Here is a 23,187-nt window from a genome sequence, read left to right as displayed (position 1 = left end):
TATTATGCATTGATGTAAAAATGCATCCATAGACCATCTTTTCTTTCTTTTTGATAAGCTCATATTACATATTTTTTCTAGTAAAACAGAAGTCATCACTGCAGCTCAAGTTATAGATCTTTATATGGCAATTATTTTTCCTGTTTTCTTCCTCCCATGCAGGATTTAATGAGTGGTATTAAGGTTTTCCTTTATCCAAAATATTCTTGTGAAATAAAATTATTGTTAAATAAAATTTCCAAACATTTGGTTAATTGCTTTAAGAAAAGTTTTTTTTTTTTTTTGCGGTACGCGGGCCTCTCACTGTTGTGGCCTCTCCCGTTGCGGAGCACAGGCTCCGGACGCACAGGCTCAGCAGCCATGGCTCACGGGCCCAGCCGCTCCGCAGCATGTGGGATCTTCCCGGACCAGGGCACGAACCCGCATCCCCTGCATCGGCAGGCGGACTCTCAACCACTGCGCCACCAGGGAAGCCCAGAAAAGTTATTTTTAATGTCACACATGGCTATAGTTTACTAAATCTAAAGAAATATGTAATTTAATGTTTCTTTTAAAAAAATTTTAGCCTTGTGAAGAGTAATTGGATGCTTTTAGAGATTTTATATATGTGAGAATAAAATTTCATTATCTGAGGCTTACTATCAAAAATATAGTAATAGAAACCAAACAAAAGAGACTAAGACATTTAAAAACAAAATTGAACAGAATTTGAATCTGATAACTGTGGTATAATAAAATTAATCCAAGATAGCAAAAATTCAGCCAACACAGGCAGGGGACATTTGGAGACTTTGGAAATAGAATTGCTGTTTCTCATATATTTATTTAAAAATGTTGTTTTGTTCAGTTGTCAAGATTTCCTAAATAAGCTAGATTAATATTCAAAATTGAATTTAAAAATAATTTAGTAAAATCATATAAAGTGGGAGCAGTTTTTTTCTATGTATAGTTAGTGAGGATTGTATAGGAGTTAGAACTTTGGCAGATAGAGAGTAGAGGTTGAAAATAAATTTACAAAACTAATAAAATGCCTAGAACAGTAATTAACAATTATTAACACAATAACAACAAAGCTGTTTGTGTTTGAATTTAACAACACACTTAAGCCAAAGTCGAATTAATATAAAAGTAATATTCAGTGAGCTGATATCTGACATAAGGTACAACAAAAAATTAATGTTCCCATTGAAGACCTAAGTTATGACAACATCTCTGTGGTGTGCCTTCTAAATACTTTATTTCTCAGTTGTGTCAAAGGCAGCTCATTGTGGCCTAATAAGATGTCAGTCAGAATATTAACAATATTTCTTAAAGTAGAACACTACATTTCTCCTACCACACCAGATAAAATAATTTAATATATTTATTTTAACAAAAGGCCCATAGTTACTAACTCCAAACTATATAGTAGTTTTTTTGTTTTTCACATTTCTAGTACTATCTATGGTTCTTAAAGATATCTACAGTTGATATTTGAATTGTCATGCTATTATTGAAAGGAACAATGCTTATCCTGAAAGTTTTACTGTAATTCACCTCTAAAATTGACTTTATGTGGAGAAGTTTCATCATAAAATATATCTACTATTTATATAGGTCAAGATTGATTCTACTACATTTTGTAGAACAAACACAGATTTTTATATCAAACAATCTGGGTTTTAACATCTAACTTTACACTGTGACCCTGGGAACATTATATGCCTTCTTTGAGCCTCAGTTCCTAAACCACAAAATGAGAACATCACCACAGTTCTCAAAGGGTGGCATAAAGGTTAAAAAGAGCTAGTGTATGTGCCTAGTACTGGGCTGGGCACAGTGTAGTATATTAGGTGTTAATGTTTTTTTTCTCCTCTAATTCCCATTCCCAATATTTTGGCTAACTGGAGATTAGTGAAAAAAAATATAGAAGAGTTACTGGAATAAATCAGCTCCACTAAAATGCTCATTATATTGCAGGCGTTAGTTATACATTTCCAAAGTAACATTCAGTAAGATCAAAAGATTGGTTTTAAAAATGTATTTACATAATAAAATTCATATGCAAGAAAAGATTTCCAAGGCAACAATGACAAAAAAAAAAAACCAAGCTAAATCTGTGTGTATAGTTTAATTTTGTAAAATGAAGAAAAATTTTCAATTTTATTAAATGTTGAATGTTCATGGACAGGTAACAGAACAAAAACTACTTCATATAGCAATCTATATCAACATCAAAAAATATGAAAATAGAGTTTCTCTGAAGGAAGGAGCCTTTTTAAAATGGGGTTGATAATAATTAGAAGTTCCCATTATTTGTCCATGAAACGTCCTATGAAAGGTGCTACTTTAAATAGGATTTTAGTAGAAATAGGCATGTAAATTTAAACTTTTCAACCACCCACTACTTTTCACCTCCTTGTAACTCCACTCATTCAGACAACCTCACATATACATACATTAATATTTTTTTAAAAACCTGCCTTTAAAGCAGAAAATTCATTTTCTACCATAAAAGCAGGTCACCATACTTATATCCAATGCTCTCAGTCACAGAAATGGATTTTCCTCATAGAAATGCTAATTAACATACACTATTATGTTCAACTTTTCAAAAGTTGTGTCTCTTAGGAGGATCTGCTCGATCATGTGAAAGAATTCTAAGGCAATATAAGCAGTTGTTCCACAGGACAAGTGTTGCCTTTGCAATGATATACTCTTGATACATTAAGTCTTTAGTCTTCAAGTGCTACCAGCCAGACAGAGACATTCATAGTCTACAGGTGGTTGGCTCAAAGGTCAAAAACTTTGTTTAAAAAAATGTTTATGGACTAGCACCATGGAAGTCTTTCAGAAACAAATCCTTTTTTTTTTCAACATTGCATTTAAAAAAACTGATTTCTAGGAAGAGAAAGAAAGAGATCTTTCAATTCTAACAAGGCCTACTTCCACTTCATTTCATTTCATTAAAAAAAATACGTTAACAATGACAACATCAACATTAACTACAACAGATCAACAACAAAAGAAAGACAATAGCAGCAGTGGAACTTGAGTATGAACCATCCAGGCAGTCGCTTAGAAGAATCCTGTTCACACCTGTTGGGAGTTGTCTCATCAAGTTCATAAGACATCACAAGCCTTCTTGAATTTGGTATGAAAAGACAGCACTTTCACTGAAAGAACTGAGTTTACCAATCAATTGGGCATTTTCCAGCACTTAAATAAATGATATCTAGAGTTAACTGCAATGATAGACAGTACTGACATTTCAAACTTGTCAGAATGTCACAAAAACGACATGGTCTCGAGATCATTTATGTTTCAAAGAGGTAAATTTAGCCTGCAAGTGAAAATAATGAAGCTGAAATATTCCAGTTTCCAAGCATTGGTCATACCCACATTTAAAGTATAAACCACCCTCAAGAGACTCCCACTTCACAACAACTTATATGGGTCTGGTTTACACTGTCTTCAAGATCCAAAGTCAAAGCAATTATCCTAAGATACAAGGAGAGGGTATTCCAGTTTATGACCTGCAAGGTCATTTTACTTTTCCCATATATTGAAAAATTGTCAAAACGGACACTCTGCAGGGTCACAGACCCTGAATGGGACTGTCTGAATTGTGAAGCAGCTATGGTGAGCTGTGAACAAAGGATTGTGAAGTCTTCTTTGAAGCATGAGATGCCCTTTCACCAACTTTATTTATATTTATACTGTCAAGAATGAAGTTCAGATATCCTGGTAATGTTGATCAGGGTTAGCTGGAAACTTCTCTTTTAGTACAAAGATAATTCTGGTCTTGCAGTTTTCTTCTGCTCAAACTCATTATATAAAACTTTGTGCTAAAATCTTCATTTAAAAAAGAAATACATCTTCTTTCCATTACGCCCATTCCTTTATGTTTTGATGGAGGTTATGGTGTTAATTTTTGGTATGCGTGGTATCTGGATATCTGATGCTTTTGTATCTTATATGAAATCCTTTCTTGCTGATTGTGTCATCAGTGTGAAAATGAATTAAAACTGTATCACCAATTGAATAGATCTCTTCTGGTGGCTGAAGACAAAAACAAACAAAACAAATAAACAAACAACAAGAATGAATTATTTTTTCTTCAATGTAATTCATGTTTGGGAATTTTTTTGGTATATAATTTAAACCTCCCAACAACATTGAAAAGTGAATAAGAGTGACTTTATTTTACAGATGAGAAAACTTGAGTTTCAGAGAACAGATGACATGCTCACGATCACAAGCCTGATCAGTGATATAGCTGAGCTTTGAACATAATTAAGTTTATTTCTAAGTTCTGAAACTTGGTGTTTTTTCCCAAAATTTTAAGCCAATTTCCTTTGATTTACAAGTAATTAAAGTGAGGTTCACAAAGGATAAAGGGACATTACATCTATTTCAGAAGGTGCTCTGAGGCAGAGCCACTTCCAGAATCCAAATCATCCATTCCTTCTTGCTTTAATAATCTAAGTACCAAAAATAATTTTTGTTTCATTTCAGTAGCTATTTGGACAGGAGTTCAATATTATTTAAGAAATGGTCACTGATAGACATTTGAAAAATGGGACTAATATCTTCAGAACAAAATATGTATTCAGAAAAACATTTAATATTAATGCAGTGAATCGTGGGGGAAAAGCATTGAGAAAACCTTAAGCTTTCCTGTTTCTTATTTCTCATGTTGACAACCTCTGACCTATGTTTTGTACTCCGTCCTGTGCCCACTGCAATGGAGCAACATTCAATAGTACCGGCTAAACCCCCACACCAATGGTAGATACTGTCACTTGTCAAATATATTGTTGAGAGAGGAATGCTAATGATGTGCATATTCTTTTTGCTTTATGCTTTAATTTATGAAGCTTACAAAATTGTCAAAGGTGTGTATTTAGGCATATTTCTTTTAGATAATTAAACATTTAAATATTTATTGCACAATAAAAACATGAATTAAAAAAGGATGTGGACAGTAACAAGAAATTATAGCTATTGATTTCATCTGTCCTGTTCAATATTATTGAGCAAATTCATTAGAGATGGAGAAGTAAGGGAAGAAGAGGCATGTTATAAGTTGTCAAGACATTTTGTAAAAGCACTGCTGATTTGCATATGTTACACATATCAATCACCAATTTATAGGCATTTTTATCATGTCTATGGTATCCTGCTCGTACTGTATTTACCCCTGATCCACAGAATCGACCAAGCCCCACCGCTGTTGAATCGAGACCGTCAAAGAGCTCAACATAGTCATAGCCACAGTCGGCTTCTTCTTCCACTTCAAAAATCTGGAAGGATAACTCGAGTCGAGAGCCCCGTTCTGACACTAACAGCCATTCACAGTCAACTTGTCCTGGATAGTTGTTATCACCAAACTGAGCATGTGAGTACAGATCTCTGGGTTTTGATTCCACTTTCAGTCTGCCACCACACTCTGCCCAGGAAAGAAAAATGAAAGAAGTGAGCTCAATGAGGTTTAACAATTTAAATTTCTCTTTTAATATAGTCTAACCACTCTCTAACTTCTGTATTCATTTCCACCATCAGTTATATTCCCTATATTTGAAGATTCAGATGGCATAGTGGATACTGTTATAGGCCCTAAAGAGACTGTTGGGTTGGAATTTCAGCTCCATACCTACTAGCTCAGTGACTTTGGATAAGTGACATCACTTCTCTTATCCATAGGGTAAAGTGGTCAAGAGTAAAGTGCAGATGATAATAATAGTACCAATCTTAGTGGGTTTTGAGGATTTGATTAACACACAAAAATCACTTAAAACAGTACCTGCCATATAGTAACTCTCAATGCATTTTTTATTGTTATATCTCATGTTGTTTTCAGTCTTAAATAACTGTTTTCATGGAAAAAAGGTCTGTCTTAATTTGAGTTTAATCTTAATAATTTAAGAACCCAGAATCCAAAGGAATAAGAAATAACTTAAAGATCAGCAAAATATATAAAACTCCTGTATGTGTATATGTGTCATATAGAATTCTCTGCATAGAATATACAGACCAGTATTACTTTACTTAGGTAGAAATATTTATCTAACTTGGTTGGGAAAAGCATACACACATCATTAATTGTAGTTATTTTTGTAGTTCCAGAACCTTGTCAGTTATATTTTGTGATTTTAATAAACAAAGGAATTTAAAATGCTCTTTTTATGGCTTTTTCAGAGAGATATTAATAAATATAGGCTTTACCAGTTACTACTTTTGTAATTAGAGGTAAATATACCAAAGAAATATATAAGCCTGCATAAAGTTTACAGTTAGTGTAATTTAGAGAATACAAATTTTCAAAATTTTCTCAGGAACTCTTTGTAGCCTGAGCCCCCAGATTTTACAATAACTAGAAAATAAATTGTAGAGGAAGTCTACAATGTCTCCTCCAACCAAGTACATATACAAACATATGGCTGGGGGTAGAGAGAAAAAGAAAGGGATATGAAAAGTGTCAGGAGAAAGTAGAGTTTCTTTTTGCCCTTATTTGCCAATGACTGAGAGGTTCCTGGGAAACAGTAATTTCAGTACTAAAACCAGGAAAGTCCCAAGAAAACTGATATGAGTTGGGAGGGAACAAAAACAAAAATCCAATGTGGAAAGATTTGGACAGCTAAGCCTCTGGTTATCAAAACACGATTGTAACCCTGGTGTGGTCATCTGTGACTAGATTGTCCTTGGCAGCACCCAGTGAAAGTGAATTAGGACAGCTAAAATTCTTAGATTTTTCAGATTTGTATATAATTTACCTACATTGTGGTTTGGTGATTTTAAGTAAAAAAATATTTCTGAATTCCCAGGATGGAATCCCATCTAGATGTGTCTGAATACAAGTAGGCTCAACCAAAACTATGGGCATTTTCACAGACAACTGCACATTCAGAGACCTTTGTGCGACTAACATATGAAAGAACTTCCAACTAGGGTTTCAATCATGAGAATGGCTTCCCCATCATGTTAAATGATGTCCCTTTGTCTTCCAGATGGTAGGTGGGGTGTCTTGCACAATCTATTGATGTAGATGCCACAATTACAAATGTAAACATGTGAAGAAACACAAGTGCTTAGAACCACTCTGGAAAGCTGCAAATCTGATCAGTCTTGGGAATCATCTTTTAAGTGTCACAGACTGGAAGGCAAGCATCCTTCCTTTCCCACCACGGTGCTTCTCTTATTCCAGTAATTCCAAGAATTATTGTCCTCTCCGTGTGACAGAACTCCACAGCTAACTGGCCTGGGTACAAATCTGAGCTCTATGCTTCATCAGCTGTGGGATTTTGTCCCCCACTTCATTCCTAAAGTGGGGATCATACATAGTACTTAAATGATAGGGTCTAGATGAAGAGTGATGGGCTAATATATGTAAAATCATTGAAGGATACCTTGCACATAGGAAAAGCCATGTAAGTATACACAATCATCATTTTGTTATTATTTTCTAGTCAGAATATCTAAATGCCACCATCTATACTCCTAGAGATCCACTCAGGCATGAAAAGAAAAGCCAGAAAAATTGAAAAACAATTTAAAGCACTATTAACCTGTTTTCAGAAAGGAAGGATTATATTTTTGAAGGCCAGTAAAATATTTTGTGAAAGTATTTCTGAATTCAATATATAAATGTATAAACCAGTGTAATCTCATTTACAGATATTTTAAAAATTTGACTTATTCTCAAAGTTTGATATAATTCAGTGATTTGTTTTGTTTACAACCGTCAGCACTTGTATTACTTTTATTCCACAACCCAGGAAGGGGTGGACTATGGGAGAGGCACTGGCTTCTGTGTGCCTACTTCAGAGAAACAAAGTAGCAAAGCAAATCAGGATCCAGAGGAGACAATTCTCTGTCAACACCAGATCAGAACAGAAATCAAGAAGGAAATGAAGTATTTAAACAAAAAGAGATTTCACAAAGCCTTTGTGAATCTGAAATGTGAGGCATCATTATTTGATTTTATTGAAAACTTCTAGAAAATGACAATACTCAAAACAAATGACTTAAACTACAATTAAGAGTGACTTAAAATGTTTCAGAAAGGGTGGCCCTCGTTTTAATTTGGAAAGACTTCTGTTCATTTCCTGGTAAAGTGTTAAATCCCTGTGAGGGCCTATAATTTGAGCAATAAATGCTTTTAGTAGGCACTATAATTTAATTAAGTTCTATCAAAATAATTTCTAAGGAGCCTAATAATATATTATTTGATTTTTAAATTAGGATGATGCTTTCTGCTGCAGAATAAAGTCCTACCTGACATGCCATGTTTTAAAATATTTTCTCTCCACACTCCCCCTCTTTTTCTGTATTATAGCCTTATCCTCTGAGAGAATATATAGGTTATTTTTTTTTACTGAGTTTTTTTCTTCAATAGTTTATCTAAGGCTGGCCTAACACCATTTGTTACCTGATTAAAATAAATTTGGACTTTTATAATTTGGACCTACCTTTAGAGGAAAAAGGGACTTTTTCCAGCAAAGTCCATTTCCCATTGAGTTGGATAGTATTACTTGTAAAAAAAATAGCTATAAAGCAATATTAATATTTCTCTTCACCTAATTTCAAAAGTTGTAGTATTATAAGTTTTCCTTGTGGATAAAATTAAAATTGTATATAGAAATATAAATTTACTCAAGCAAATTAAAATGTATACTTCAGGGCCCCTTAATAAAAGTTACATGTATTCTAGAAAACATTAAATAATGAATAAATGCTTTATACATTTAGCAGAAATTGACAGATGTGGTACTGGACTTGGCTGTCTTGGTGGTAAAAACTGACTGAAAATCATAAGTTTAACTGATCAGACTATAGCTGTCAAAAGGCAGGAATTCCTTCTGTTTTCTCATAAGTTACCACAAAATTCCTAATTTTTTGCTATGCATTACTAATACTTTACAGTGTCTATTCAAAGCAGGTACCAAATAAATATTTCATGAAAGACTGGAATAAACTTGTTAAAGAGAAAGCTTTCAAAAGAAATAAATAGTAAGCAGTACATAAGAATATTTCAGCATGTATGGCTACTTGAAAGTAACAGTGTAAATAAACTCTACCCAGAAAATTCAAAGACAGCTGGTTAAGTGAGAGCAAAAATTTACATGTAAAATAGACAAGCAAACAAACAAACAGGTAATGCCAAAAATTTTGACTAGCACAACTGAGCAGGAGTTGGGAGTCTAGGACTCTAATTCTAACTATTATTTTTTGTGCTACTTCAGTTTCATTTGAGTCTTAGTCTCAAAATCCTCATTTCTGAGATGACAGGACCGAATCATGTTTTGCCTACAAATTATGATTGAGACTGATCACGTGGGTATTTGACTGGATTTGAACTGAACAGGGAGAAAAAATGAGCCTATTCAGTTGGATAGTTAGGACAGAAGATTTGATTAAGACAAATAAGGAAGCATTCAGTCTCTATTGTTTCAATTAATAGTGATCCAGTTTTGTATTGGTTTTCTTCCTAATCCAAAATGTTTATGTTAAGAAAAAATATACCATAGTAGAAAATGCATGAGCATTGGAAACAGAATTAGGATAAAATCCAGGCTTTGATATAATTTTAGAAGTCTTTGCAAATTAATTAATCCTTCAGATTTTAAATTTCTTTATCTGAAGGTAAAGATAATAATTCATACATCATATAGCTCTTTTGAGAACTCAATGTATGTAATTTATATTAAGTATATGTATGTGCCTGAAATATCAAGTGCATGCTATATATACAATTGGATTTCAATATATGATCTCTATGATAAGATAATTAGATCCTAACAGTGGATTCTAAATGGTAATACAAACACTGAAATGGGTCCAGAGCAGAGGCTATGAAAATTAAGGAGTCATGCAGTTATACAGCTGCAAGAAAACTTGAGATTCAAGGTAAAGGTAAAGTTGAAAAGAGAAAGTATAAAAGTAGGTTTTTATGAAACTAAGACAGAGGAATTTATAGGTAAGTAATTTAAAAATAGTGTATCAGCTCTTTCAAGAGTTTTGATAATATACTTTTACACTCCATTCTTAGAACCTGTGACAGCCACGATTATTTAAAAAATTGTGCCATTAACTCTGTGCTTCAGAAAAATATTGATCAAGTCATAGGACTCCAATTTTTCCATTCCTTCAAAGTGTGACAAGTTATCAGGAAAATATTTAAAGAACAAACATCAAGTGTATAAAAAAATCCTTCATTAGTATGAAAATTTTAATCCATGAAATATTTTTCTCAAACCAGAATATTTATATTAATCATGAGAAATAATTATTTTGTATTATTTATGAGTCCAGTCATTACTAGCATGAATCAGACAATATCCACTTTCTCACAAATAGACTTCAATATAAGTCTAATGCTCATAACAGAATATACTAGAGTGGAAAATAATATTGGACAATGGAATAAAGTTATATTTTCCAAAATAAAAGGAAAGGAGAAAACAACAATCAGGAAACCATGACAAAAATTACTGCACGAAAATTGTTTCATTGATGAATTTGTAGCCTATTATACTGCATTTGACACCAAGATAGATTTGTGTCTCAATAGTTTTGGCATTAGAACTGCCACTAGGTGTCACTATAAGCTAAATGATTTCAGTAAATATGATTTTTTTTTTTTTTTTTTTTTTTTTTTAACTGAATAAAAAAAGGATATTTACTGGACATTTATGGAATATATTATAAATTTGATCCAAATTATAAAAAAGTTATTTGACAGTTTTGCTTAAAATTTTCCATATTTTTCTAAATTGTATTTTATTTCTTAAAGACTTCCATTACAGCTGGAATCTGTAAGAGTCAAATTAAGGATTAGGATTAGGGAAAAGACTGTTGCCTACCAAATAAAAGGGAAAAAATTAAAATTCTGTAAAACAGAGAGTTAAATTCCAAATTTGGTTTACAAAAATATATTAATGTGAAAGTTAGCTAAACAAGTAGGATTTTAGCAAAAACAAAATTTTTGAATTCCAAGCTATAGATTTATATCTGTTAAATATAACATATAAATCAAACTGCTAAAGTTAACATGGAATACACTACATAAATATTTAGAGATAGTTCTTCTTGATCATACCACACTGAACATGAATCAGATCAAACTATTGTGTTTCTTTTAATTAGTTCAACAGCTACAAAGATATTTAGTTAGGATGCTATGTGGTTCTCAAATATTTCACACAGTACTTCAGTGAGACTTCTGATTCATTTACAATCCTGTTATAGATCCCCTGCACACACTAGAAGAGAAACTTGGATCTTACTCAGAAAAGAGAAGCATCCCCTAATTTACTGACCTGTAGAATGTGTGGCTTGAAAGCCTTTTCTTTGAACAGATGCATCAGAAACAAACCGAACAAACATTTTATTTCCAGTAGCCACAAGGGGCTCTGGTATCTTGTTCCCACACAGTCGTCCAAGAATTGGTGATTTTTCCGTTTCTCCATCAAATACTTCCAAATGATCATAAGCACATTCTTGATGCTGCTCAATCTCAAACTCACTAAAGATCTATTAAAAAAGAAAGAAAGAAAGGAGAAAAAAATTAAAAAGCCATATATCACTCAAAATGGGTTCTTTTCTTTGGAGCAGAAATACAGAACAATAATATGTCCAGGCCATGCAAATGATTCAATCCATCTAGCATATTATTGAAAGGGGTGTGAAATCAATAGAATATAAAGTCTCTAGGAAGACTTTATAATGAGGAAAACAATGTAATAACTTCACGTGAAATTCTATTGCACTATTTGACTATTGCAACTAATTCTACTATTGCAATTAAGTCTACTCCAGAATTTAGACAGATTATAATAACAAATGATATTTTATTCTGAATTTATTCTTAATGCATCAGAAAATTTTAAACAATTATATTTTAAAAATGAGTCCTTCTGGTGTTAATGATCATAAACTACTGAACATCATCACACCACTGAGCACTTAAACTGAAAAGAAAACTCCATAAAATAATTAAACAAGTAATTATTTTCACAGAAATTAAATATAGTAAATCTTAATAGAATACATAACACAAAGGGATTTTTCTTATACATTTCTTTATTTAGATCTTACAACCCATATTATTAGAAAACACTAATATGACTTTAAGCTAGATTATTTTTAGTTAACTGTTCAGAGAGATGGTACATTTATTTTAATATTTGGAGTCTTGCAAAGTTTAGTATGTTTTTTTATGTGTAGCAAATTCTTAAAATAAAAGTTTATTAAATATTTAACACATTAAATATAATGATGGAAAGTTTAATTGAGACTGACTGAAAATAATAATTGTCCAAACTATTAATAATTCCAGGGATTCTAGGTTATTTGCCATTGCCAATTAAGGCTTTTTCCATTCCTCATAAAAACCATCATACATTCAAGAAATAAACCATCACCCCTACTTAAGCCTATAGAGCAAAGCTAAAAAGTATATAAAATAAATTGGAGGAAATATAAAGTATGCTTGAAAATGTGTTAATTTTGCTACAATCCCTACAGCATAAAATATTTGTACATAAACTTTCTACATACATGTTTTCCTTAATGCAGTTTTGTGAAGTGATTATAATTCTCAATTTAAAGCATACATTTTGTATTTTTGAAAGAAAAAAGTGACTAAGACAGGTTCTCCCTCACTGTTGATCACATTTATCTATTCCAACCACACTACCATCTGCTCTCACTTCTGACTTTAGAGGAGTAAGGGAAGAAATGAAGGAAGCAATTTATATTAATTAGGGAGTAGGAGAAAAGATTGAAGAGACAAAAGAAAAGGAAAAGGGCTGATCTCTCATGTCCCATTCCACTGTGCCCTACTTAAAAATATAAATTAAAATGTTATAACCGGAGGTGAGGGGGAAGATGGCGGAAGAGTAAGATGAGGAGATCACCTTCCTCCCCATAGATACATCAGAAATACATCTACACGTGGAACAACTCCTACAGAACACCCACTGAACGCTGGCAGAAGACTTCAGACATCCCAAAAGGCAAGAAACTCCCCACGTACCTGGATAGGGCAAAAGAAAAAAAAATAAGCAGAGACAAAAGAATAGGGACAGGACCTGCACCAGTGGGAGGGAGCTGTGAAGGAGGAAATGTTTCCACTCACTAGGAAGTCCCTTTGCTGGCGGAGACTGCGGGTGGTGGAGGGGGGGAGCTTCGAAGCCATGGAGGAGAGCGCAGCAGCAGGGGTGCGGAGAGTAAAGCAGAGAGATTCCCTCACAGAGGATTGGTGCTGAACAGCACTCACCAGCCTGAGAGGCTTGTCTGTTCACCTGGCGGGGCAGGCGGGGCTGGGAGCTGAGGCTTGGGCTTCCATCAGATCGCAGGGAGAGGACTGGCAGCGTGAACACAGCCTAAAGGGGGCTAGTGCGCCACAGCTAGACGGGAGGGAGTCTGGGAAAAAACTCTGGACCTGCCTAAGAGGCAAGAGACTTTTTATTCCCTCTTTGTTTCGTGGTGTGTGAGGAGAGGGGATTAAGAGTGCAGCTAAAAGGAGCTCCAGAGATGGGCGTGAGCCCCGGCTATCAGCGCGGGCCACAGAAATGGGCATAAGACGCTAAGACCGCTGCAACTGCCACCAAGAAGCCTGTGTGCGAGCACAGGTCATGCTCCACACCTCCCCTCATGGGAGCCTGTGCAGCCCGCCCCTGTCAGGGTCCTGCGATCCAGGGACAACTTCCCCGGGAGAATGCATGGTGCGCCTCAGGCTGCTGCAACGTCTTGCCAGCCTCTGCCGCTTCAGGCTCTCCCCACATCCATACCCCTCCCTCTCCCTGGCCTGAGTGAGCCAGAGGCCCCGAATCAGCTGCTACTTTAACCCTGTACTGTCTGAGCAAACAACAGACGCCCTCAGGTGACCTACACGCAGAGGCGGGGCCGAATCCAAAGCTGAAGCCCAGGAGCTGTGCAAACAAAGAAGAGAAAGGGAAATTTCTCCCAGCAGCCTCAGGAGAGGCGGATTAAATATCCAAAATCAACTTGATGTACCCTGCATCGGTGGAGTACCTGAACAGACAATAAATCATCCAAAATTGAGGAGGTGGACTTTGAGAGCAAGATATATTATTTTTTCCCCTTTTCCTCTTTTAGTGAGTGTGTATGTGTATGTTTCTGTGTGAGATTTTGTCTGTATAGCTTGGCTTTCACCATTTGTCCTAGGATTCTGTCTGTTTTATATTTTACTTAAAATTTTTTTTCTTAATAATTCTTTTTTATTTTAATAAATTTATTTTAAATTAATTTTATTTTATTCTCTTTCTTCTTTTCTTTCTTTCTTTATACTTTTTCCCCCTTTTATTCTGAGCCATGTGGATGAAAGGCTCTTGGTGCTCCAGCCAAGCATCAGGACTGTGCCACTGAGGTGGGAAAGCCAACTTCAGGTCAACAAGAGACACTGGTCAACAAGAGACCTCCCAGCTCCATGTAATATCAAACGGCAAAAATCTCTCAGAGATCTCCATATCAACACCAAAATCCAGCTTCACGCAACAACCAGCAAGCTACAGTGCTGGACACCATATGCCAAACAACTAGCAAGAGAGGAACACAATGCCACCCATTAGCAGACAGGCTGCCTAAAATCATAATAAGTTCACAGACACCCCAAAACACACCACCAGATGTGGACCTTCCCACCAGAAAGACAAGATCCAGCCTCATCCACCAGAACACAGGCACTAGTCCCCTCTACCAGGAAGCCTACACAACCCACGGAACCAACCTTAGCTACTGGGGACAGACACCAAAAACAACGGGAACTACGAACCTGCAGCCTGCAAAAAGGAGACCCCAAACACAATAAGATAAGCAAAATGAGAAGACAGAAAAACACACAGCAGATAAAGGAGCAAGGCAAAAAATCACCAGACCTAACAAATGAAGAGGAAATAGGCAGTCGACATGAAAAAGAATTCAGAATAATGATACTAAAGATGATCCAAAATCTTGGAAATAGAATAGAGAAAATGCAAGAAACATTTAACAAGGACCTAGAAGAACTAAAGAGGAAATGAACAACACAATAAATGAAATTAAAACTACTCTAGAAGGGATCAATAGCAGAATAACTGAGGCAGAAGAACGGATAAGTGACCTGGAAAATAAAATAGTGGAAATAGCTACTGAAGAGCAGAATAAAGAAAGAAGAATGAAAGGAACTGAGGACAGCCTCAGAGATGTCTGTGACAGCATTAAACACACCAATATTTGAATTATAGAGGTCCCAGAAGAAGAAGAGAAAAAGAAAGGGACTGAGCAAATCTTTGAAGAGATTAGAGTTGAAAACTTCCCTAATATGGGAAGGAAATAGTAAATCAAGTCCAGGAAGCACAGAGAGTCCCATACAAGATAAATCCAAGAAGAAACATGCCAAGACACATATTAATCAAACTATCAAAAATTAAATACAAAGAAAACATATTAAAAGCAGCAAGGGAAAAACCACAAATAACACAAAAGGGAATTCCCATAAGGTTAACAGCTGATCTTTCAGCAGAAACTCTGCAAGCCAGAAGGGACTGGCAGGACATATTTAAAGTGATAAAGGAGAAAAACCGACAACCAATATTACACTAGCCAAGCAGGATCTCATTCAGATTTGATGGAGAAATTAAAACTTTTACAGACAAGGAAAAGCTGAGAGAGTTCAGAACCACAAAACCAGCTTTACAACAAATGCTAAAGGAACTTCTGTAGGCAAGAAACACAAGAGAAGGAAAAGACCTACAATAACAAACCCCAAAAAATTAAGAAAATGGGAATAGGAACATACATATCAATTATTACCTTAAATGTAAATGGATTAAATGCTCCCACCAAAAGACACAGACTGGCTGAATGGACACAAAAACAAGACCCATATATATGTTGTCTACAAGAGACCCACTTCAGACCTAGGGACACATACAGACTGAAAGTGAGGGGATGGAAAAAGATATTCCGTGCAAATGAAAATCAGAAGAAAGCTAGAGTAGCAATTCTCATATCACAGAAAATAGATTTTAAAATAAAGACTGTTACAAGAGACAAAGAAGGACACTACATAATGATCAAGCGATAGATCCAAGAAGAAGATATAACAATTGTAAATATTTATGCACCCAATATAGGTGCACCTCAATACATAAGGCAAATACTAACAGCCATAATAGGGGAAATCAACAGTAACACATTCATAGTATGGGACGTTTACACCCCGTTGGTTAACAACAGACAGGACATCCAAAATGAAAATAAAAAAGGCAACACAAGCTTTAAATGATACATTAAACAAGATGGACTTAATTGATATTTATAGGACATTTCATCTAAAAACAAGAGAATACACATTTTTCTCAAGTGCTCATGGAACATTCTCCAGGATAGATCATATCTTGGGCCACAAATCAAGCCTTGGTAAATTTAAGAAAATTGAAATTTTATCAAGTACCTTTTCCGAACATAACGCTATGAGACTAGATATCAATTACAGGAAAAGATCTGTAAAAATTACAAACACATGGAGGCTAAACAATACACTACTTAATAATGAAGTGATCACTGAAGAAATCAAAGGGAAAATCAAAAAATACCTAGAAACTAATGACAATGGAGACACAACGACCCAAAACCTATGGGATGCAGCAAAATCAGTCCTAGGAGGGAAGTTTATAGCAATACAATCCTACCTGAAGAAACAGGGAACATCTCGAATAAACAACTTAACCATGCACCTAAAGCAATTAGAGAAAGAAGAACAAAAAACCCCCAAAGCTAGCAGAAGGAAAGAAATCATAAAAATCAGATCAGAAATAAATGAAAAAGAAATGAAGGAAATGATAACAAAGATCAGTAAAACTAAAAGGTGATCTTTTGAGAAGATAAACAAAATTGATAAACCATTAGCCAGACTCATCAAGAAAAAAAGGGAGAAGACTCAAATCAATAGAATTAGAAATGAAAAAGGAGAAGTAACAGGTGACACTGCAGAAATACAAAAGATCATGAGAGATTACTACAAGCAACTCTATGCCAAAAAAATGGACAACCTAGAAAAAATGGACAAACTCTTAGAAATGCACAACCTGCCAAGACTGAATCAGGAAGACATAGAAAATATGAACAGACCAATCACAAGCACTGAAATTGAAACTGTGATTAAACATCTTCCAACAAACAGAAGCCCAGGACCAGATGGCTTCACAGGCAAATTCTATCAAACATTTAGAGAAGAGTTAACACTTACCTTCTCAAACTCCTCCAAAATATAGCAGAGGGAGACACACTCCCAAACTCATTCTACGAGGCCAACATCACCCTGCTACCAAAACCAGAGAAGGATGTCACAAAGAAAGAAAACTAGAGGCCAATATCACTGATGAAAATAGATGCAAAAATGCTCAACAAAATATTAGCAAACAGAATCCAACAGCACATTATATGGATCATACACCATGATCAAGTGGGGTTTATTCCAGGAATGCAAGGATTCTTCAATATATGCAAATCAATCAATGTGATACACCATATTAACAAATTGAAGGAGAAAAACCGTATGATCCTCTCAATAGATGCAGAGAAAGCTTCTGAGAAAATTCTACACCCACTTATGTTAAAAAACCTGCAGAAAGTAGGCACAGAGAGAATTTTCCTCAACATAATCAAGTCCATATATTACAAACCCACAGCCAACATCATCCTCAATGGTGAAAAACTGAAACCATTTCCACTAAGATCAGGAACAATACAAGGTTGTCCACTCTCACCACTCTTATTCAACATAGATTTGGAAGTTTTAGCCACAGCAATCAGAGAAGAAAAGGAAATAAAAGGAATCCAAATCAGAAAAGAAGAAGTAAAGCTGTCACTGTTTGCAGATGACATGAGAGTATACATAAAGTATCCTAAAGATGCTACCATAAAACCACTAGAGCTTATCAATTAATTTGGTAAAGTTGCAGGATACAAAATTAATGCACAGAAATCTCTGGCATTCCTGTATAATAATGATGAAAAATCTGAAAGTGAAATTAAGAAAACACTCCCATTTACCATTGCAAGAAAAAGAATAAAATATCTTGGAATAAACCTACCTAAGGAGACAGAAGACCTGTATGCATAAAATTATAAGACACTGATGAAAGAAATTAAAGATGATACAAATAGATGGAGAGATATACCATGCTCTTGGATTGGAAGAATCAACATTGTGAAAATGACTCTACTACCCAAATCAATCTACAGATTCAATGCAATCCCTATGAAACTACCACTGGCATTTTTCATTGAACTAGAACAAAAATTTTCACAATTTGTATGGAAACACAAGAGACCCCAAAGAGCCAAATCAATCTTGAGAATGAAAAATGGAGTTGGAGGAATCAGGCTCCCTGACTTCAGACTATACTACAAAGCTACAGTAATCAAGACAGTATGGTACTGGCACAAAAACAAAAATATAGATCAATGGAACAGGATAGAAAGCCCAGAGATAAACCCACACACATATGGTCACCTTATCTTTGATAAAGGAGGCAGGAATGTACAATGGAGAAAAGACAGCCTCTTCAATAAGTGGTGCTGGGAAAACTGGACAGGTACATGTTAAAGTATGAGATTAGATCACTCTGTAACTCCATACACAAAAATTAGCTCAAGATGGATTAAAGAGCTAAATTTAAAGTCAGAAATTATCAAACTCTTAGAGGAAAACATAGGTAGAACACTCTATGACATAAGTCACAGCAAGATCCTTTTTGACCCACCTCCTATAGAAATGGAAATAAAAACAAAAATAAACAAATGGGAACTAATGAAACTTCAAAGCTTTTGCATAGCAAAGGAAACCATAAACAAGACCAAAAGAAAACCCTCAGAATGGGAGAAAATATTTGCAAATGAAGCAACTGACAAAGGATCAATCTCCAAAATTTACAAGCAGCTCATGCAGCTCAATAATAAAAAATCAAACAAGCCAATCCAAAAATGGGCAGAGGACTTAAATAGACATTTCTCCAATGAAGATATACAGATTGCCAACAGACACATGAAAGAATGCTCAACATTATTAATCTTTAGAGAAATGCAAATCCAAACTACAATGAGATATTATCTCACACTGGTCAGAATGGCCATCATTGAAAAGTCTAGAAACAATAAATGCTGGAGTGGGTGTGGAGAAAAGGGAACACTCTTGCACTGCTGTGTAGGAATGTGAATTGGTACAGCCACTATGGAGAACAATATGGAGGTTCCTTAAAAAACTACAAATAGAACTAACATATGACCCAGCAATCCTTCTACTGGGCATATGCCCTGAGAAAACCATAATTCAGAAAGAGTCATGTACCAAAATATTCATTTCAGCTCTATTTACAATAGCCTGGAGATGGAAGCAACCTAAGTGTCCATCATCAGATGAATGGATAAAGAAGATGTGGCACATATATACAATGGAATATTACTCAGCCATAAAAAGAAATGAAATTGAGTTATTTGTAGTGAGGTGGATGGACCTAGAGTCTGTCATACAGAATGAAGTAAATCAGAAAGAGAAAGACAAATACTGTATGCTAACACATATATATGGAATCTAAGAAAAAAAAATGTCATGAAGAACCTAGGGGTAAGACAGGAGTAAAGATACAGACCTACTAGAGAATGGACTTCAGGATATTAGGAGGGGGGAGGGTAAACTGTAACAAAGTGAGAGAGTGGCATGGACATATATACACTATCAAACATAAAATAGATAGCTAGTGGGAAGCAGCCGCATATCACAGAGAGATCAGCTCAGTGCTTTGTGACCACCTTGAGGGGTGGGATAGGGAGGGTTGTAGTGAGGGAGATGCAAGAGGGAGGAGATATGGGAACATATGTATATGTATAACTTATTCACTTTTTTATAAAGCAGAAACTAACACACCATTGTAAAGCAATTATACTCTAATAAAGATGTTAAAAATTGTTATAACCAATAAGCATTAATGAATCACTATTTGCTATAATTATTATGAGTAAAAAGGAATATTTACTTCATTCAACCAATGACTATGGCTAGTTCAAAAATATTAAATACAGCACAAAGAATCTCACTGGAAAGAAACACAGTGCAGAAAAATACAGTGAAGAAGGAGACTTTAGCAGATTTTATTTAATCTGAAGCACAACATTCAAAGTACAGCATCACCAGATGGTTTGTCACTTATTAATCTCTGTAATCTAGTGGCAGAGAAGGAAGCAGAGTAGAAACACAGTGCATGGATTATAGAAGACACTGAATGGATTGTTGGCTGGATTTCTGTATAAGGCTGTCCATTCATCTACCTAATTACCTAAACCCAGTTTATGGCCAATCCTATGAATGGAAACAACGTAGACATGGCAAACCAAAACTTCTGGTTATCTGCCTCTTATAAGATGGTACTCAGTCAGCTTCTATTATCTTTGTGTACACATAAACAGTCTTAATATCAGTTTGTAACTGTTAAGAAAGCAATAAGAGAAAATCAGCTTAACAGCACCAAGAGTTTTTTTTAGCTAAATATGCAACAAAGCTTCTAAATAATAAGATAAATATTGTTTAAAAAGAAATATAACAATATCTGAAAACTGTTGCATGCTGAATAATTGTCTCTTTTGAATGGGCTTTAGAACCATTCATCTATAAATTTAAAGAGCAGAGAAACCTACTGTGTACAAGAGAAAAATTTAAGAATGATGGGGGTAATGGCAATCTAAAGCTTATCCTTTAAGTAAAAGTTAAAAATGGGATCAGAATTTACAGACCACACATGTTCAGTCCTTTGATTGGCCCATTGAAAACTAAGTGAATGAGAAAACTAAGTGGCTACTTCATTCTCTAATGAAATAAATGCAGGATTTCTGAAGTAAATCATAACATATTTTACAGAGAACTAAGTGAATGAGATAACTAAGTGGCTACTTCATTCTCTAATGAAATAAATGCAGGATTTCTGAAGTAAATCATAACATATTTTACAGAGAACTAAGTGAATGAGATAACTAAGTGGCTACTTCATTCTCTAATGAAATAAATGCAGGATTTCTGGAGTAAATCATAACATATTTTACAGAGCAGAGCAATACAGTACAATATGGCATTGAACTAGTGGGCTGGGGGCATGCCGACACCTGGTCTGCAGTCAATTGGCTCCAGCTTTTTATCAAATTACTAATGGAATCAGACTGACTCTGTAAGAGTCAGAGTAGGCAAAGCTTTTTTAGCTGACACATTCTCAACGATGCAAATAACTCTCATTCATTAAAGTACTGTTGAATTTTCTTCTTGGAATAAGTAGTAGCTTGTTAGGTCAGCTGCAACAATTGCGTGGTCATTTTGGTCCTTTTCCAGAAGTCAGCTTAACCAAATGCTCCACCACACACAAGCAAAATGTGACAAATTCACATCTCATAAATCGGCCCTGTAATATCATAGAGACATCCACGTAGAGACCCCTCCATATACAGTGACTTTGCCTTAATATAAAATATTTCTAAGCCATAGAATGGTATTATAGGAGTCCATGGGAAAATATAAAATCTTTAAAAACAGTTTTTAGAGTCCCCAAAGATAACGTGAGATACATAATTTATTACTTTATTCTATCACACATTCTGAGCCATGAATTTCTATGTCTAAATGATGCAGAATGTGAAAATTTCCAGCCACCAGGAACCAATGATACAGAAATGTCTCCCTAGAAGACACTTAGATTCCCAAAAAATATTCCCCCGAAGTCCTTCAACTTTACAATGGAGACAGAAAAGAAAAGCTGATGTGTGGAGCTGTAAGGAAGTCTGATTTCTGTTGAAACACTACCTTCTCTTTTGAGGACTTTTAAATATTTTTCTTAAGCGTTTACACTCAGACTTTACAGACAGTTTGGTATTCAAACATTTCAACCTTATTCACTCCATGATTATATTTCTATGATTTTAAGGTTCATAATCCAGGTTTTAGAAAGGCCAAAAAGAGTGAATAACAGTAAGTCCTAGTAAGAAATTCTAATGCATTTAAGGAGTTTCATTCAAAAGGAATAAAATTGAACTTTCATTTTAAGCTCTGGAAAGAATAACTGTGTGTTTCTGGAACATCCAAGCAAGCCTAATCTACCTTCCTGGCCACCAGCCAAGCTTCCATATGCAGCTCCCTCATATGAACATCTGTAGAGGTACTTTTACTGAAAATACAGGCACTGGCTAAAGGATAAGGCCACTCAAAGTCACATTTACAAGGGACAAGATACATTCACAAGGGACAACATAATAAAATGATAATGCATAATGCGGAAATAAAATCTAGCTAAGATTTAAACTAAGAATTAAAGAGACTGATACAATGTGAGCAGTTGTGAGGTGAAATTCAGAGCTTCCGAGTTCTAGCCATCCTTCACTTTTTTCTCCCTTCGGTGAGAACTATCATTTGGTTTCCCACAAGATGTTGGAAGGATTGGAGGCCACTGGAAAAAAAAGGCACAGTGGAATATAAACCCCTGCCTTCTGATTCAAAAGACCTTTCTTTCCCATGAATACTCTATAACAGTGATCAAATATACTTATAATGGATTTATGGTGGAGAATTATATAACACTTGTGGGTGTTTTGTTTTCCAAATATCCCATATATGAAGATGTGAATTACAGCTATATAACTTAGCAAAGCTTTAGGATATGATAAATAAAATAAAAATGACATAACTGTATTAGCTTATTGTTGTGTGCTCTTATGCCTAGAACTTTATTTCTGTTTCATTTGTTTTGTCTCTCAGACATTTGTCTCTCAGAACCAAGACAGGGTGAAGCCAGGAATGATAGAACTTTATCCCTTTATTCATTCAGAACTTTATCCCTCTTCTAGTAGGAAGACTTTTCCCAAGTATCTTTCAACCAAGGTTTCTTTTACTTTAAAACTGTTACCATGCATTTAGCATCTCATGATTAAACACACACACACACACACACACACACAGATGCACACTCTAAAAACAAGGCAAATATATTAGTTTCCTATTGCTGCTCTAGCAAATTAACACATACTTAGTGACTCAATACAACACACTTTTCTGGGGACTAGGACAAGGTCATCTTTGGGGAATGGGGAGCATTATTCTGCCTACCATAGAAAGTAAGGCCAAATATTTTCACCCTCTGATTCTCAGGGGAAATGAGGACAAAC

At 35.0% G+C, this 23,187-nt stretch overlaps 1 protein-coding gene across 2 annotated transcripts in view; it reads right to left on the bottom strand.

The window, feature by feature from the left end:
* Window positions 1–487: 487 nt before the first annotated feature.
* Window positions 488–23,187, bottom strand: part of TLL1 (tolloid like 1) — a 279,927-nt gene continuing 257,227 nt past the window's right edge. The window contains exons 19-21 of one of the 2 annotated variants that reach the window (XM_032632666.1): window positions 11,301–11,514; window positions 5,181–5,431; window positions 488–4,041 (exon numbers count right to left, since the gene is read on the bottom strand). In XM_032632666.1, the coding sequence (XP_032488557.1) occupies window positions 3,907–4,041; window positions 5,181–5,431; window positions 11,301–11,514 (600 nt within the window). In that variant the 3' untranslated portion in view covers window positions 488–3,906. The remainder of the gene's footprint in view (window positions 4,042–5,180; window positions 5,432–11,300; window positions 11,515–23,187) is intronic. The other variant, XM_032632665.1, reaches the window with a different exon arrangement.

Source organism: Phocoena sinus, chromosome 5 (assembly GCF_008692025.1).
Source record: "Phocoena sinus isolate mPhoSin1 chromosome 5, mPhoSin1.pri, whole genome shotgun sequence".
Lineage (NCBI taxonomy): Eukaryota > Metazoa > Chordata > Mammalia > Artiodactyla > Phocoenidae > Phocoena > Phocoena sinus.
Note: the sequence above shows the minus strand (reverse complement) of the source record. Positions and strands in the feature narration are given on the sequence as shown.